The sequence below is a fragment of the Haemorhous mexicanus genome, chromosome 4 (assembly GCF_027477595.1).
Source record: "Haemorhous mexicanus isolate bHaeMex1 chromosome 4, bHaeMex1.pri, whole genome shotgun sequence".
NCBI classification, from domain to species: Eukaryota; Metazoa; Chordata; class Aves; order Passeriformes; family Fringillidae; genus Haemorhous; species Haemorhous mexicanus.
Window position 1 is genome coordinate 54029811 of NC_082344.1, and position 18321 is coordinate 54048131.

An 18321-nucleotide genomic window follows, 5' to 3' on the forward strand; every position below is an offset into this window, starting at 1 on the left:
CGTGCAAAATGTAGGCAGTCATGTTAGACTGTGATGGAATTTCAGTTCTTGTAGCAGCCACACATACAAGTGGAGTATATCTTGTACCAGTGCTGTATGCTGGAGTTCAACTGGTACATGTCTTCTGCCAGGCCCCACAGCTAAATGTATGGCTAACTAATTAAAACACTGTGACAGTGGTTTTAAATATAGGGTAGCATTACAACAACTTTACTCAGCAGTTTTCTACAAATAATTGCCACTTTATTAAAAACATTCCAGATCAGCTTACAGCTTAACCCCAGTCATTGACAACCATTTATAATAACAAACCTCTACTTTTCGGGGAATGGGACTCATGCAAATTATTGAAAGATCAAACTCGTGGCTGACATACTTTTTAAAGATTTTTAAAATTAGATACCTCAGGTATCCTTGCAGAGTGAATTAAAAGACAAAAGGTTTTTTAATCCTGCAGGGGCTACATTGGCAGCATGACCAAGTCTTGGCCAGGCTTGGAAGACTTGCGTCCCCTCTACGCTTCTGAGCCCAGGGTGACTGCCCCTGTGCAGAGGGGTGCAAGGCAGAGGTTCCACAGTCACAACTCGTACAGGTGTTCATCTGTCCCTCAGCCACAATAATCGATGAAGAAAAGCCTGAAGATTGCTCTTCCTCTACCTCCCTAAGGAATTTTTTTGGCAGGTCTGGTTATTTCATCCAGACATTAAATAGCTTTATTTTATCTTCCCATCACTGCCAAAAGCTCTGAATACTCTTGTGTGTCAAAAACCAGTTTTCCTTTAGACCTCAGATAATTAAAATAAAATAGAAATCATTAAAACTTTTTTTTTTAAAGCTTAAAACCTGTGAGCTGAAATAAGCTGGAGATTTATTCATTTTTAAGAAATGGCTTCCCCAGTTGACAGGAGATTAGAAATCTTCTTCAGGTACCTACAATCTGTCCATCTCTTAATTTTTTTACAAAGAATTGATGTTAATAAATGGAGAAGACATTAATTTCTTCACACACAAAGACTCATGTTGCCACAGGACTGCCACATGAACAGGGGCAAATTTTTCTGGCTTCACAATACAAAGCCAGCCATCCACATTAGCTTAGGAACCTGGCTGCACTTAATGCTCCTTCTTTTTTCCAGCAAAGTACCTGAAAACATCTCATTCTTTGAATAATGGCCATTTTTGGATGTTTTTCTTTGATGGTCTTAGGCTTACCCAGTTGCTAGTGCTACTGGGTACTAGGCTTTCCCCTGAGGCACTCTGCAGTGGGTGCATTGCTGGTAACTGCAACAGATTGAGTCCATCATTTTCTTTTGAAATTTTCAGAAACAGAATATATTGCTCTTCCTACCATTTTTCCTATTGAAGTCTATGGAAAATTAGAAGCAAATTCACTAAAGTAGCTCTTCCATTATAGACAACAAAAATCCCTTTTGAGGAGAACTTGAAACCACATTGATATTGCTGTACTTGATCCCTCAAACCACTTTTGCTAATTAATAAGTAATTTAAAGAAAGTTTACATCAAAACTTAGGTACTAGGATATTACTGTGCCTGCATACTGCAGGCTTAAATGCAACTGCTAAAATATTCTTCTGATCATACGCTGTAGCAAGCGTATCAGGCTGGTCATACAGCATTAGGTGTCATGTAAGATAAGTCTCCTAAACCTTATGGACACAATCTTCCATTTGGCTTATAAATCAATTATAGTGGTGCATTGGACTTTTAATTTTTTATGTTCTTTTGTTTCAGAACTAGGACAGCAGATAAATGTACAAGTACCTAAAGGAGTCCCAGTTCCATCTCCAACTGTCTCTTCATAAAAGATTGCATATGCTGACAAAATATATACTGTGACCTTCCTTCTTCATTTCTTATTTATAAGGTTCTGGAGATGCACTCCAAAGATGCATTTCTTATTTAGAAGGGAAAATTTTATTGAAAGAGCAAATAATGTCTCTGAACATTTTACTTATTCCAAAAATGTGCTTTTCCACATGGGATCACAGGAGCAGTCTGCTCCTCCATAGCAGCAGCAAAGCAACCTTTCTTGCTGTTAAGTTATTACATCTTCTCTCTGCAAAGTTTGCCATCAGAGAACTGCAGAGGGAGTGAAGGGACAGTGAAAGAGGTGGGGTGTACCACAGGTAAAACACACTTCTTCCCATTTCAAAAATGCAAAGCAATACCCAGGAGCAATTCTGGTAGTCAGGGACCTCATTGTCCCCTCCACTCCGAGTGCACCCCCCAGATCCTGGCTCTCCTACTCGCGGCCAGCAGTGGCTGCCCCTCTGGCCTGGGCAGCATGGTCTGACAGACAGGGGTTTCTAAGCGTGCTAAGGAAGCTAAAACAGAAACATTTCCAGAATAGCACAGTGGGATGATTTACAGGTACACAGCTCCACTACAACATCAACTATCCCAAGTGATGTCCATGTGTCCTACATTTAATATGGAATTCTGTGCATTTTAAACCCCTCCAAACAGGGGTTTAAAAAATGGCCACCACAAGACAAATTAAATTCTCTCTCTGATTACTTCTGGAAAGCCAAACTCCTCCTCTGAGACTTTAAAGCTTTATCTCCAGCTGTGTTTTGGAGTACCTCCTCTGACCTCGTTTGCCTATGCCCTCCTTGGGTATATTCTCACCATTAACTAAAGGTTGTTCCCCAAAACACGCCAGTACAGTATCCCGTGTGGGAGCTGCAGCTCAACAGCCTCCTGTCTCCCTTCCATTTGCCCTTCTGCTCTTTGTCGGGGTTTGCTCCACTTCTGCTTATGCCGGAGATTCAACACTGTCTGCCGTCAAGTAGCTATGAGCTTCCCGAGATTGCTCCCAACTGTGGGAATTGTCCCAAAACATCTCTGCTGTTACTACTGCTTTAGCCAGCGTCTCTTTAAAATGCAGGCTCCAGGTGATTGACTTCCAAGTAAGAGGAGCTGAATGGGTTTAGACAGATTAACATTCTAGCAGTAAGTGGCAGTCATTCCAAGGAGCTAAATCAAATTCTCAAGTGCTCATTAGCAACAGGAGAGAAAGAAAAAAGAACAAGAAAAAAAAAAAAAAAAGAAAAAAGGAAAAAAAAAACGAAGGGGAAAAACTAGTTTGAGAGCATAAAAAGAATGAGCACATAATGGAGAGACTCGGTGGACGCTGTGTTTTCATTAGAGTTTTTCATTGATGGCCATCTCCTGCGAACACCAGGTCATGGGGTGCTGCTGCACGGCATTTCCTTGTAACACAAAGTACGAAGGTGCAGTTGACCCAGGGTCACTCCAAGTTCGGAATCAGCCCGGTCCGTTTGTCTGGCTGGATGTGCATTAGCCATGCCTCGCTTCGGTGGCAGGGGAGAGCTACCGCAGCTGCCGTGTGCTGTCCAGCCTTGGAGGGACTGCTCTGCACCCTGAAAAACAAAATACAAGTCTGCTGTGATGAGTTCACTCGGGTCATCCAGGGCTCGTGATAATTTGTCTGTTTGGAGTGTCCTAACAGGACGGAATTGCAGCAATCGTTGTGAGGGGGAGGTAAGGAGGACGCTCACCACTTTGCAATCCGAGCAAGAAATACTGTGCAGGGACCGTGGCTTCACCGCAGGTTCTGAAAGGTGCACTGACACTGGCCATTGCCAAACTACCCCCTGCGGAGGCCGGCACAAGTGGCCCTGCGGCAGCCGTCCCCGGCACGGCCATCCTGCGCTCCGCTCTGTGGCAGCGCGGCTCCCCTGCCCTCCGCTGCTCCCGCCCGGGCACCCACCGCTCCTTCCCCTCCCGGCTGTCCTCGTCCAGGCTTAGGAGCAGGGTGAATCCTGGGTCCGAATCCTGCTGGTGAGTGGAGTAGTTTACATTTATACAAAATATTTACAGTTTTTTCTCAAGCTTGTTTTCCTAGAGTTCTGCAAATCATGCAATCAGATTTTTGCAGTTTAGGCAGTTGCACTGCAGATCTTCACCTGTTCTCACTAAAAGCATATGAAAAGACGTAAATAGGAAAGATTTGGAATTATTAACAACTCATCCCATAAAAGTAAAACCAGCTCTACCTGAGTGCAGAGGGAAGTCCCCATTTACCTTTTACATTTCAGAGAGAGCACTGGCAAGTCTTGCCTCAGATTTCCTTTGCCGCTTGATTTACTCAGAGAAATATTTTCACTGTTGTTCCACACAGCACTAATGAGTTTAAAACTCAGTGGGTTCACAGCAGCTGAACGGCGTTGAGAGCACAACCCTGAACAGTACCCAGCTACAGACTCGCCTGCAGGAAAGGAGGAAAACCCAAAAGCACTCTACAGGCTGGAATGGTTGAAGAAAAGCTGTCTAAGGGTTTGGTTTAAATCAAGCGCCCACACCTGGCTTTGTACACATCAGAGTTCCTGATGCCAGCCCTCCCAGGTTCTGCTTGGCTGCTGGCTCATGCTGCTCGGTTCCCTACGCTCTCCACCTGCTCTGCACAGTGTGCTTTGCCTAAGTGAAGCTCACCCTTGGCACAGGAGCGGGAAGGAAAGTGCCTGGGTGTTCTGGCATCAGAGTCAGCATGAAGCTTGGAGACAGTTGAATACATTCCTTTGACCAGCACCCACATTTTTCAATGCCTTTTAGAAAGAGGCTTTCACTGAAAAAAGAAACAGCAGCAAAGAGATCAAGATGTCAGGAAATGCTTTTGCTGACTTGGTGTGAAGAAAATATTTTTCTTATCCAAAGCAGCAGAAGAAGCTGAATAAGTCACTTGACCTTCCTTCCTTTCTTCTCCTTACCCTCTAGGCCTTCTGCCTCTGCAAAGGATCTTTCTTCAGCCATTTGCCATCCTGTCTAGCACATTTGTTCACTATTTTTTCCCTTACATAGTCAGCTCCTTGGACTGTTCAAAACACCTCTGGATTTGCTCCTGCCTTGCACTGATGGGCATGGCCAAGTCTTCTGCTTAGATCCATCACACACACAGTGGTTATAGAATTTTGCTTAAACATCAGCTGAAATGATAGCAAGTGAGTTTTCTTTCTGGTATTCTGAATCTCTCTGCTATAGTCTCAATAGTTTACAAGCTGCAAATTTGTGGAGCTAAGCCCATTATGCTTGAAAGCACTGCATACAGCAAAAATTCGTGCAGGAATTTGAGTCATTTTGCTAGGAAGTGTCATGCATAGCTCTCATGATCACTATTACAAAGTATGATCCTAATTAAAAGAAACCCAAACCACAAAAAGCACCTTTGTGTTCAGAATCCTGATAGTTTGCTACTGTAAATTATTGTTTGTTTCCCTTCTCCTCTGGATTTCTTTGATCCTCTAAGCCAGCACAGGTAAGGAGCAGAAAGCTGGATCTCTTTTTTTTGCTATATCATGCATCTGCACTGCAAGTACAACCCCCACTGCAAGCACTGTGTGCACAACATAGTCTTCAGACTCATAATTAACAGTGATGGTTAATGGCAAAGTATGTCAGAAACTGTGGGAATAACTGTTCATCCCTTAAGGAAGGGGGATGCACAGGATGACCTCTCAAAGTCTCTTCCAGCACTGTGACTCTGTGACAACACAGCTGAAAGTCCCCCAGCTTGTTTTTCTAGTAGTCAGCTCTTTGCAGAGCTGCAGCTAACAGCTAGGAAAAAACATCCTTCCATCTGCAAACAGAGCTCATTGATAGGTATGCAAAACTCTCCTGCCATGCAACATTTCTATAAACATTTGTTTATTTTCTTCCAATTATTACCACAATTGTACTATGATGCTAGCTGCTAATGGCAGGATCTCAGTTCAAAATTATGCTTTTTGTGACAGCTGTAATGTATGGATCTGGAAATGGAGCCCCAATTGCAGGGGATGTCCTGCTGCCTTGATAGCTTAGAGACATCAGCCCAATTAACTTTTTTAGAATTCAGTCCAATGATATATAGTAAAATTACTATTTTCTTACCTGTTTCAATGGAAACAGGTTTATACTAGAGAAGAATGGAGACACCATATCTTAGAGATTTAGATTTTTGCACAGCCATTTTCATCACTGCTCTTCTACCTTCCACAAGAAAACTAGGAACGGCACACAAGTCAATGAAAATTTCAATTTTTAGTAAAGACTCTCACCTTGGAAGGGAAAAATTACTTCACCTGGTGAACCTTTTCATGATGCTAATGTGAATGGAAGTGTGATGGCATGAAACTGGTGCCATTGCAGTAGCTTGTGGGCATGAACACGTTTGTTCCCAAGTGGAGACCATCCCTTGATAACTGGGTATTTCCTCCCCTGCTGCCCTCAGTAACATCTCCCTGGTGGCTCAGGGGCTATTTATGCTGAATAAGATGGCTCTGACCAGAACTACATTTTGGGAGTGCATACATGATGTCTTTGTCAGCTCAGCTTCAGCTTGTACTAACAAAGTGGTAGAAGATGGGAAAGAATAGGATCAGAGCACTCTAGGTTTTTGTGTGGCTTCTATCTGAAATGTTTCTTGGGTGCTTAAAGCCTGCTTCTAGATTTCTCCACTTGCTCCTGCACACTGGGTAGAATCTATGATTTTTTTTTCTACCTGCAGTTTGAATTGAGGAAGGGAGGGAGGAAGGGAGGAAGGAAGGAAGGGAGGAAGGAAGGAAGGAAGGAAGGAAGGAAGGAAGGAAGGAAGGAAGGAAGGAGGGAAGGAAGGAAGGAGGGAAGGAGGGAAGGAGGGAGGGAAGGAAGGAAGGAAGGAAGGAAGGAAGGAAGGAAGGAAGGAAGGAAGGAAGGAAGGAAGGAAGGAAGGAAGGAAGGAAGGAAGGAAGGAAGGAAGGAAGGAAGGAAGGAAGGAAGGAAGGAAGGAAGGAAGGAAGGAAGGACCTTGTAGTAGAAAGTGCTGCTAAAAACCCAGTCATATCAGCAGCATTGGCTAGAGGGAAGGTGCTCCTGACTCTGTGCCATTCCTCTCCATCACTCCTGCTTAAAACAATACCAGTAGATATTTTGGCTGTGTCAAGATTACTATTAGCAAACCACTAATTGCTAAGCTAATAGAATTAAAAGAAACACCCCACAATTAAGGCCTATAAAATTCATATAATCTCTCTAATTTTGTAGGAGCAGCCTGGCAGGGATGGCAGAGCCCTATTGCATGGCACAGAGGGTGGCTGGCTTCCAACTCATCAGGGTAAGTCATCAGCTCTGTGGCAACTTGTACTTCTTACTGCTGTTGTTAAGAGACAATTTTAGGGTGCACAGATTTATTTGACCTTCACTTACTAACATCAGACAAAGCCATTAGTTTTTCTTCTGATGAATTCCATTAATTAACCTGCCAAATATCTCATCAGAGTCCCTGATGGGAAAACCTACAGAAGAGCAAATGTTTATTATGGTCACTAATGTAGCTTATCTTACTATAGATCTGCATGGACTTGGTCATGGATCAGGATCCTGTTATGCCAAATGTGGATCACATCCCGTGGTTTTCCCCACAGAACTTACCATCTGAATAGACTGCATCAACAGATCTTCCTTAGGGTAGAGTACATCTGGACTGGAAAGATTAAACAACAAGAATTGCCTTTTTTGTTGTGAGTTATACTCAAAAAATATAAATATAACTTAAAAAGTCATACTTATTTAAAAGTGAAACGAACTGTATCTGTGCCCCTCTTTGTGACTGTGTTCCAAATTCTTCTACTTGCCATGTTATGTATAATCAGAATTCATAGTTTTATTTTGATCTTGTTCTTATTCATGAATTGATATATGCAGTGCTAAACATTTGCTTCTAGATTAATTTTTTAAAGAACACTGAATTACTTAGAATGTTGCAACTAAGACTAAAATAAAGCATGAATTTTAATGTGCCATGTCTTTCATTCAAGCATATACAGTCTGAATTTTTCACATAGGCTGGATGAATTTTTTCTTTACTCTGAACATTTGTAATTAATTTTCAGCTGGGGAGGATTTACTTGCTCTCTAGAACTGACTTGTTTGAACTCTCAAGTTAAGCTGAAAAGATGCTGCGAAACATTGCAAAAAAAGGAAGAAACAGAAACATATAAATGTTCATCATTAGCTAACTGCACAACACTGCAAGTAAGGAAATTAAGCTGATAAATATGCCTTCTGTATAACACCTGAAATCCGTGTTGTACTGTTCATCTTGCTGCTAGGAATGCTGAAGGGGCTGGTAAGTGTAGGCATCTTCTTCAAATATTGCAGCAAAACACATTGTGCTGCTGTTATATGATGATCAGCTATGAAATTATTATCATAGAAATTTTCAAAGCTGGACTTCAGCACTGCTCAGGGTATCCCTGCCTGAGCTGGTCACTCTCTCTAGGTTTCAAGCGGACTAGAAAGGCAAGCAGAATGTTTTTAGATTTCCTCTATCCAATTTTGAGGCTACACCCATTGAGACTACTCAGTGCAAAACTCCTATAATGGCTTACAGTTCAATTAGTTTTTTGACATAATGTGGGGTTTTTGTGCGTTTTGTCTTTCTCTTAAAAAAAAAAAATTTAAAAAAAGAGAGAGAACAGAAAAAATATTGTGGCCTCAACTATTTTCCTGTCACAAAGCCTTCTGCTCCTATTTCCCAGATGGGTGTGTGGATTTTTTGTCATGATTAATTGCTCCTTGTGCCCCCATTGCTAATGCTTATCTTTCCTAGTAGTCTGCATCCTCTTTTTTCCTTGTGCATTACCAATTTTTAATTATTGTGTCATTTTTGGAGGGTAAGAGCCATGGAACTGGATGCTGGCTCTTGGTGTTTGAGGCTTACTCAGCAGTGGGAGAAGGCAGTAGCAGCCCAAAGCCTGGGATGAGAAAACATGAGTAATGCTCAATCAAAGGTGGCCAAGGGCCCAATCTTACTTTTCACTTTGTCCTATCATGGCATCACGGGAATATTTTAAGGAATCATTTTAAAAATTTGTTTGATTTCATGGAAGTTGGTTTCTGACATCTGTCACTCAGTATTGAAGGAGCTCCTGTAACAGAGTAGGTATTAGAAACCCAAATAATCTCCAAATTTAAATAGTGACCCAGAACTTTGATGAAAGTCAAGGCAAATGTAAAGGTAACCATAATTTCCTGCTGAAAATTGTCTTTGGGCATATGTTCTCCCAGGGTTAGATGGTCAAGAACATGAAAACTGAACATTTTTACAAAAAGTGTTACTTAAAAGTGTTCGAAAGTTTCAGAAAGAGTTTTAAATGGAAAGAGGGTACATTTAGACTAGATTTTAGGAAGCAGTTCCTCACAATGAGGGTGTTGGGGCACTGGAGTAGGTTGCCCACAGAAGTTGTGGATGACCCATCCCTGGAGCAACCTGGTGTATCTAGTGAAAGATGTCCCTGCCTGTGACAGGGGTTTGGAATTGAAGATGGTCTTTAAGGCTCTTTCCAACCCAAAACATTCTATAGTGCCTTGATTACTCATGGGTGGGTAGACTGGAGACAATGAGGGCTCAGAAGCTCCAAGCCAATGCACAGAACAGAGAAAGCAACAGGTTACAGCAGTGCAGGTGAACAGTCCTACTGAAAGCCTGTGGAGGAGCCTTCTGATTCAGCATCATCTGTTGCTGAAATAAACTATTTCATGATTATATGTTTATTTCAGCATCTGATTCTTCCTGCATCTAGAAAATTCCTGGGTTTGTTGCAAATTGCTAATTAAAAAAAAAAAAATTACCTGCCTATTTAAGTCAAAAAGAATATCACATAAGGCTTATGTGGTACAAGAGACCTTGTGTATCTGGGTGACCTTCCTGTTTGATGGCTTCCTTTTCTGCATTATAGTCCCACAGCCCGTGTCCTGTGTCCTGCTGGAGTACTTCTGTCCATTGGACTGTGGAAGGCGTTCAGCTCTCACCATTATTTTCAAGTCCCTGAGTCATCTGAGTCCTTTTTTTTCTGGTAACCACCCATGGCTATTACGGGATGTGTGTGAACACTCCCTCCCTCCCACAGTCACAAACCTTCCTGGTTGTTCCCTTGGCCTCCACTCAAGCTCACACCCAGACGAGCACATAAATGTCCACATGCACCACAGTGATATCTGATGTTGTCTTGGTGGCCTCTCAGACCTTGCTGCTTATCTGTGCTGAGAGACAGAAGTGAATTTAGGCCATGTCTTTCCTCTCCTCCCGCTTTTTACAAGGATTGATAAATAGCTGAATTCTTGGCTTGACTTTTGTTCTGTTCTTAGGTCTTGCTTCAGTACATAACGATAATTTCCTGCTGAACTGCTTCTGCTGCACTTTGCCTGTTTCACTTCCCTTCCAAAAGAAGTGACTGCAGAGTAAATACCGGACCAGAACAGTGTGACTCCCAGCCAGGGTTAAATCTGACCACAGAGCCTTGTGATTTTACCCAGCTTCTGATTTCACCAGCAATGGCTTCCAGTTTTGGGCTAAAGTATGTTTGCTGTGAGGAGAGCACCCAAGTTTTCAGCTGCAAATTCTCAACAGTATGCAAAGAAGAAGATAACCCATGCAAACTATCTACTCTTCTGAGCTGTAAAACTGTGAGAGAAGGGTAATACTACAGTCAGAGTGGTTTGCCCTTGCTTTTTCAGGTCCTCATTTTATTATGAGGACTGGAAAACCACTTTGTAAGTGTGAGAGAGGTCAGCATAGTAACAATGGAAATGACATGACTATCGTTATTTCTGTGCTGGAGGTGATGCTGCCTGTGGCTCTGTGAAAGCGTGGAGCTCTCTTTGCTGCGTGTGGCTCTGTGAAAGCGTGGAGCTCTCTTCCCTCCAAAGCTTTAATAAAATCAAGAGGCAATGAGAGCAACACTTGTTGCATTACTCTGTGAGTTGTAGGTTTGGTTGGAGGGTTATGTAAGGGCGTGTTTGCATACAGCCAAGGTGCATCGTGCAGACACCCCTGAACTAAAACACCCCAATATATGCCTCTGGCCAGAAACCCCCAAAGGCTATTTGCTAGGCAAACAATTTGCAGCAGGAACACGTGGCATATATACCAACATGCCAGCTGCCCTGAGTGAAGGGCTTACATCAAAGAGAAACAGCTGGAGCTGACATCCCCAGCCCGGGCTGATGGGGACAGAGCCCCTGGCAGCTCGCAGACCCTGGGCCAAGGGGAGCAGCCGTGGAGCCGCTGCGGCTGCACCTCTGCTGGGGGCTCCTGCACACAGCAGATGCAAACCCACTGCTTTGTGCCCAGCTCCCACAGGTGTAAATGGCTGCACAGCAGGCACAGCGACCTGGAGCTGGGGACTGGGGTGGAGGAGAGTTACTGCAGTGAGATGAAGGGCAAAGAGAAGACAGCAGCTTCAGCACAACCAGGCACAGCACAGCAACAGAGCTTCTGCCAGGGCCAGGTGAAGACACGCCTCCAGGCTTGTTATCCACCTCCCAAAACACGACACTGGGAGTCTCACTGCTGTCACAACAGGTAGCCTTTAGGAGAGACTCAAAGAAAAGACAGCAGTGGCTTTACCTCCTTCTTTTTTGGGGAGATTGTATGGGGTGTGAGGACAGCATGGAAGAACACATGAAGTTATTTGTAGAAAAGAAAATATTACCATGACTTGGGCTGGTGCTGCTGGAGCTGTGGAAAGACAGAGGCAAAGTGTGAGATGGAAACATGAATAAGAAGGGCTGAGAAATAAAGAGTTTAAATGAAAGCCTGGATCTGAAATGTGTGTAGGGGAAGCAGCTTTTGAGAGGGGTAGGATGGGCAAACCAAGTAGGAAAGCAAGAGGTATAGACTGGGAGGAGATGATGGGGGGGCCACAGCGACAGAGGTCACAAACAGACTTCATGGAAGCATCACAAAGAAAACAAGATCTTTCTGAAGAAGAAGGTGCTGTGTTACAGACTAAACATATTCAAGTCTTTTATGTAGGGAGGGACACAGTTTCACAGGCCACTGTCAGAAATGCTCACTCTGAAACTTCAGCTTTAATTGGGAAAAAATCAAATGCTGTATGATTACAGACTTATTTACAGACTCTTTGATTACTGAACTATATTCAAATGTTTAACCTGTAGTAGGAAACATTCTGTGTTAGAAAACTTAAACAAAATTTAGAGTTGAAGTAAAGGCTTTTTAATTTTTGACAAAAGTAGCAGGTGTTCTACTTCTCCAATTACTTTTCTGATAATTAGAAATTCATTCTTGAGTAACATACTCTCACTTTTTCATAGTTTCCCAATTAGAGAGAGGGGTGAAAAACCATTTTGCCATAATCTCCTTAATGAAATGCAGTCACCAAACTTTCAACATGCAGTTTTCTTGCTGCAGTGAAGTCAGCTATTGGGCAGGAGTGACAAACTCTACAATAGATATTTCACATAACTGATAATACAGTAAGCCATATTCAGAAGGAAAAATTACAGTTCAGGAGACACAGCCTTCCAAAAAACACCCCAAACCTCCTGACATTTTTTATTGCAACTTTAAGATCGGTTTTGGAGGACACCTTTTTTAATCAAATACTATTGCCTTTAAAGATTAGTGTTCACAGCCTAATCATGCTGCACTTAGCTTAATTTGCTTTGCTATGGTCTCATTAAATTCTTTCTTTTGGTCAGAAACCCTGCCATGGCTTGGCAGAGAAACAGAAAATTTCTTCTCCATGTTGGAGGGTTGTGACTGCTCTTTCATTTTAACACACAGACTGGAGAGAGCTGCAGCAAATTACATGTGGGTCACTCATTCCTTCCTATGTAAGGAGCTCACAACCCCTCAAAACACTTTGTTAGCTGGACAGCTGGGACAAAAGGGAGAAAAATAATCCTTGTGTCAAAAATGTCTCAGATTGCCATTCTATCAGTTAGATCTAATGTTTCATTTTAGGTTACCTGGAACTCAATGGCAACAATTCCTAAAACTAATTGTTGAGGCTGCTTTTATCCTATCTCAGCTTGTGATAGATTCAGCATTTGGTGGTCAAGAAGAGACTTTCCTGAATTGCTACTCTCCTTTGTGCTGAGAAAGTGCACTTAAGGAACAACCTGGCAACATTACTTATTATTTGATCTGGAATCTGTGAATCAGAATAAAGCACAAGCAATAAATAGTAGAGGTTTTGCACTATTGTTTTGCTGGCAGATGAGAAAGGTAAAATTTGCTTTCTTCACCAAAGTTTGGCAGTCCATTAAAAAGTTGCGAGCAGATGTGTCACGATCATCCCTACACCTGCAGAAGAATGCAAGCAGATGTGGTACCTTGCAGTCTCACCTGGGTCCATGGAACATGTCTCCTCACACAGATGGTGAGCAGTAAGGAGTATTTTAATTGCTGGATGAGCTACTGCCAGGGATTAGATCTAACTAGACAATCTCTACTGCTGCCACACACTTCACCTGCAGCTGAACTGAATTAAGAACAAAGCCAAACTCTTTCCTATCATTGGTATCTTCCAAGGAAACCTATTTGCATCCTGAACCAGAAAGGCATGAACTGGCTTTCAGAGGTAAGACTCACAAGCACATGTGCAGAGTCAGTAGAACAGGCAGAATTACACCTTTAGCAGCATACCTTAAAGTAGTTGACTTTACCACAGTGGTGCAACCATGGCTTTTGATAGTATACCTGTGTTCTGGACATGCAGGACAATGCACTCACATGTCTTTCCATTTTCTGTACTGGTCATTTTTTTACAGAGACGCTCATTTAGAAGTAGTCTGTAAACGTTGGCAAGGAACAGCTTCTGCCAATAAAGCCAATTTGCTCCTCTAAATGGAGCAAATGGAGCATAGGTTCTCTCTGCTTGAGATGGATTGCCTGAGAACTTTGTTGGCAAAGTTATCAGATGAGGATTCTATGGGAAAACCTCCCTTTCGGTGAATGGGTCATGATTTTAAAGAAGAGTACTAAAGAATACTTAAGAGGTTTTTGTACCACTACACCACTCATTATTTACTGTTCTGGATTATTATTTACTATTCTGGGCTATTTTTTCTTGAAGAATTTAACTGCATAATATTTGCTGCTAGTGCTGAACTCCCATTTAAATTCAAGTATTTAATGAAAATTTTCCCCATGATTATTTGCTCATTAATGCAGGTAAATTCTGAAAGATTTTTTTTGTTGTTGTTGCTCTTGATGCATTTACTAAAACTGGAATCACATGCTTTTATCAACTTTTGAATTGCAATAGTTTGGAGAGAACACACTGTTAACTTGAACTTTGCAACATTTGACTGTGAGCTTTGCATATTATACCAATAGTAGTTTGATTAACTGGTTTCTATCTGCAGAAAAACTCTCTTTGGAAGTGAATGTGGATTTGCTTAGGTAAAACCTGTGAGATTTTTCTATACTTGAAAAAGAATAAAATTAGATTTACAATTGTTTAGAAGGACAAACTGCTTTCAAAAATATAGGTAATATTACAGAAAAAAGACAGCATAGCGGGTACCCAGCTCTGAATAAATCTCTTAAAAATTTAGAAGAATTAAGAAGAATTCTCAATTAAGAATTGCTAAGAATTAATTAAGAACAATTTTTTTAATTACGAAGAATTATGGAAATCAATTTATTTCACTACTTTTGAGCTCAAATATTTTTTATTCTTTAAAAATTTAACTTGCAGGACTTCTAATCTACTGTTGGGGACTTAAACTAGCCTAGATGAAGATCCTCTGTCTACTCATCAGTTACAGATGTTAATTGGGGTGAGGGTCATGATACTAATCAGTTGCACAAATGACCTACATGGGGAAACAAATAGATGAATAATATCTCCAGGTCACCACTAGTGGTAAATATTGCTCTGTTAAATATTTGCATACACAGATGGAACATTGCTTGTTTGTTTTGGGATTTTGTTTGGTTGGTTGGGTTTTTGCTCTCCAGGTTAAAAAAAAAAAAGCCACCCAACAACAAGAACAAAAAAAAAAAAAAAAAAAAACACAAAAAACTCCTGCATTTGAACAAAAGTGATTGAAGGGAGAAGCAAAACCTTTTTTTTTTTTTTTTTTTTTCTGTTTCATGACAATGCAAGCAGGAATTACTACTTTAAAAAAAATCTGGTGTGTGCTTCCTGTTCCAGTTTGTTTAGTCACAAGTCAGATCTCTCTGTTGGTTGCTTTCATTTACTCTAAACAGGTCTTGTGCTTTGTTTCAATACATCAAAGCCCTAAGCCAGGCACAGACAGGTAACGTAAAAGGGGGTAAGAAAGTTTACAGTCTTGCTTCATTGTTTCTTTAAGCGTTCCAGACAACGGTCAGAGGGATCACACGGAGTTTAAAGAAGGCTTGGTTGCTGGTTTTTTGTCAATGTAAACTGGTTTCTCTTTTGTTCCTTTTCTAGAAACCACATGTAACTTTAGGTCAGAAAAGTGTAAAATGTGGCACTTCTTAAACCAGCGTTACCGCTGCCCCGGGGTAACTCGATCAGGCAAAGGTGCAGGCTTCTCTCCCTGCTCTGCTGATGCCTGCTGCCGTCCTTCAGGTGAGTACCAGAGGTTTCTTTTCTTTTTAAATATCCATCCACCTGAAGGAGGCAGATGGCTAAGAGTATTTTCTCATGACTGACACTGCTAAAAAAAACCAACAAAAAAAAAAACCAACAGAAAAAAATCACTGTTTTAGCCCTTTAGAGATAAATCACTCCCTCCCACAGTATTTTTAGTAAAGCTGCTCTAAAAGTTTGCTTCCTTCCAGCCCTTGCATCTCTCCAAGTTTTCTTCTCTGGCTTTTGGGGGTTTGATTTTTGGGGTTTTTTTGGTTAGTTGTTGTTGTTTTGTTTTGTTTCTGTTTCTGGTTTTGTTTTTGGGGTTTGGGTTGGGTTTTTTTGTTTGTTTATTGGGGGAGGGGTTTGCTGTTGGTGTTTTTTGGGGTTTTTGTTTGTTTGGCTTAGTTTTTTTTAATCTGCCCTCTTAAAACAACAGGAATGCTGACTGGCCCTCAGCCAGCCTGAACTCCACAAGCAGGGTAAAATTTCAGTTCACATTTACGGGAAGGTGTTGGGAGTAAAAATCTGGTTTGGTGAGTTTAAGGCAGGGAGTAGTCCGGAGACAACCTTGCTACTGTGAGTGCGGAGAGAAAGAGAGGAGGGGGGGAGGAGGATAATAAAAACCACCCAGGCTGGAGATTAGAGACCAATTTTTCCCCTGTCCGAGTTTCAGTGCGTGTTGCTGAGCTCCTGCAGCCTTATCGAGTTTGCAGGCAGAAAGCCGGGTCTGGGGTGCCGGCAAAGAGCTCAGCGCCCCGCTCAGCGCCCTGGAATGTGCGGCTTAGGGCAGGGGCGAGCAGGGGCTTTGGCTTAGCTGGTGCTAATTGCAAGTTTCAGTGCTCAAAAACTCTGTTTAAAAAAAAAAAAAAAATCCGAGCAAAGAAGCGAGGAGCCAAGAGAGGGGGTTGAGATTGGGAGAGCTGTTGCTCCAAGCAGCAGTGCAAGGAGTTGCTCAACTCTCACTTAGCAGCGCGGTAGGAAGGACAATGCATTAAGGTCGCTACCCCAAAACGCTGCCGCTGCTGCGAATGGTGCTGGGCGCTGAGGTGGGCTCCAGGTAGGTACCGTCGCTTTTCGGTTTGCTCTGCACTTCCTGAGTCCCTAGCTGTGCATTGGATTGTACTTACTCTTCTGTGATTGGGTTGACAATGTAAGCGACCAGAAGTTCACTCCGAAAATACATTTTAAAGTACTTTTAAGGGGGAAAGGCAAGTGGAGAGAACTGCAGAGGTTTTCGGTGGAGTTTTGGTGACTCTTTCCAACTGACAGATTTCTGGTGATTCTGAAGAAAGATGACAGGTGAGAGGCACAGGCAGGTACTAAAAAAGAACAGATTGAGAAGTGATTTGCAGATCTGAGAGTTTTAATTTAAAATATGCGTTTCTCCATGTCAAAGAAAAAGCACAGCATGACTTGCCTAGTGTCTTTGGAGTCAATTTCGGAAGTAGTGTTTCATTTCATAGCTGTTTTTTCTTTTTGAACACTTAAAATGCTGTAGTTTGTACACAGAGCCTAGGCACAAGTGACAGGGAGGTGACAAGAGCCTGTTGTCTGCCAATCTCTTATAGACATTAGCATAAGAATGGGATCTTATCTGTGAAAAGCTTCTGAAGACCATCTAGAATACATGTATCCATCAGGAGGTCAAGCATCTTCTTCACGCTGAGATATGCGTGATTAGATGAGAAATAGTAGGGTTCATGTTAAAAGAAGCAGCAGATTTAAATTTTTTTTAGAGGTAAGGCTGCCCAGCTCATTTCTTCTCAGGAGCTTGAAATAAAACTTTGAGCTAAAGCCAATCTATTGTAATGGTTAAAGATGGGCTGGGACCTTACAGGTCGCAAAATCCCTACTAATTTTTATCGGCTCAACTGGGCTGACCTGGCAGAAGGCAGGACGGGGCATTAGACGGGGCTGAAATGAGCCGCCTGAGGCTAACGCAAACTGAGTATCCGTGCCCTGATGTGTCTCCCAGACTGTGCAAACGATAATTTGGACGAGCCCGCAATTACTCTCTCCCAGTCCGGCCGAGCTCCCACGATGAGAGGGGAGCCGCGCGTTTCGCAAGGCGCGGGCGCGGGGAGCGCTGCGCTGCCGTGCGGTGCGGTGCGGTGCGGTGTGGGCGGTGCGGTGCGGTGTGGGCGGTGCGGTGCGGTGCGGTGCGGTGCTGTGCGGTGCTGTGCGGTGCGGTGCGGTGCCGTGCCGTGCCGTGCCGTGCGCGCCCGCGCAGCTGCCAGGCCTGGGGCCAGAGGTCGCCCGCGGTGTTAAGCGGAGCCTGGTATACAGCTGGAAATCTGGAAGGCAGCGTGCACTCTCAGAGAGGAGGTGGAGATAACGGCAGGAATGGGCCGCTGCTTGGTGTCCGGCAGGCTCGAAGCTAAAGCTGACAGACTGCTGTCTGCGAGATAAACCAAGAGACAAGCACTCCTTTTGCACATTCGTTCTCTCTCCCGCCACTCCCCTGCATACTCCCGTCCTGAGAGAGGTTCTTCTCCGGGCCTGTTCCAAAGCTGTGCATCCTGCCGAGAGCTGAGGGCAGCTGTTCCCACCTCACCTCGTAGCCCGGGGAGAGTCCCTCTGCTGCTTTTGGGGTCTGACCTCTTCTGAGACACAGGCTCCGGGCCCTCAGTGTTGCTAGGGAAATATTTGGCGTTGACTGGCATGTAAATAGGGTTGCTAATAATTTCGGAGTGTCCCTGCTGCAGCTGAGGATGAAAAATCTTCCTTTGAAGATTTAAAAAATAAAAGATTGTGCTGCCTTCAACACAACAGATTTTTTAAAAGTTGAAAACACTGTAATAAAAATATTTAATATAGGCAGTGGAGATGGTAGATCCTTCAGGAAATACTGTTTCTATGTCAGTTTGGTCAGTTTGAACCCTTGATCTTGTGTGGCCCTCACCTGGCTGGCTTCAGCAAAGTTATCCCTGCCACTGGGGCCTGCTT

General features: G+C 42.9%; 1 protein-coding gene and 2 long non-coding RNA genes across 4 annotated transcripts in view; 2 read left to right on the forward strand and 1 right to left on the reverse strand.

Moving 5' to 3' along the window:
- Positions 1–260: 260 nt before the first annotated feature.
- LOC132326569 (uncharacterized) lies at positions 261–7513 on the reverse strand. The gene is made up of 3 exons (XR_009486262.1): positions 7430–7513; positions 3544–3823; positions 261–3405 (listed from the first exon to the last, which is right to left on the reverse strand). It is a non-coding gene; the product is annotated as an uncharacterized LOC132326569 (long non-coding RNA).
- Positions 3698–7775, forward strand: LOC132326568 (uncharacterized). Its single transcript, XR_009486261.1, has 3 exons — positions 3698–3826; positions 7043–7112; positions 7348–7775. It is a non-coding gene; the product is annotated as an uncharacterized LOC132326568 (long non-coding RNA).
- Positions 7776–15156: 7381 nt separating this feature from the next.
- Positions 15157–18321, forward strand: part of RBM47 (RNA binding motif protein 47) — a 76136-nt gene continuing 72971 nt past the window's right edge. The window contains exon 1 of one of the 2 annotated variants that reach the window (XM_059844946.1): positions 15157–15372. Coding sequence is in view for 1 of the 2 variants with exons in the window: in XM_059844945.1 (XP_059700928.1) it covers positions 16404–16432 (29 nt within the window). In the remaining variant the exon portion in view is untranslated. Of the gene's footprint in view, positions 15373–15963; positions 16433–18321 lie in introns of those variants that run through there. The other variant, XM_059844945.1, reaches the window with a different exon arrangement.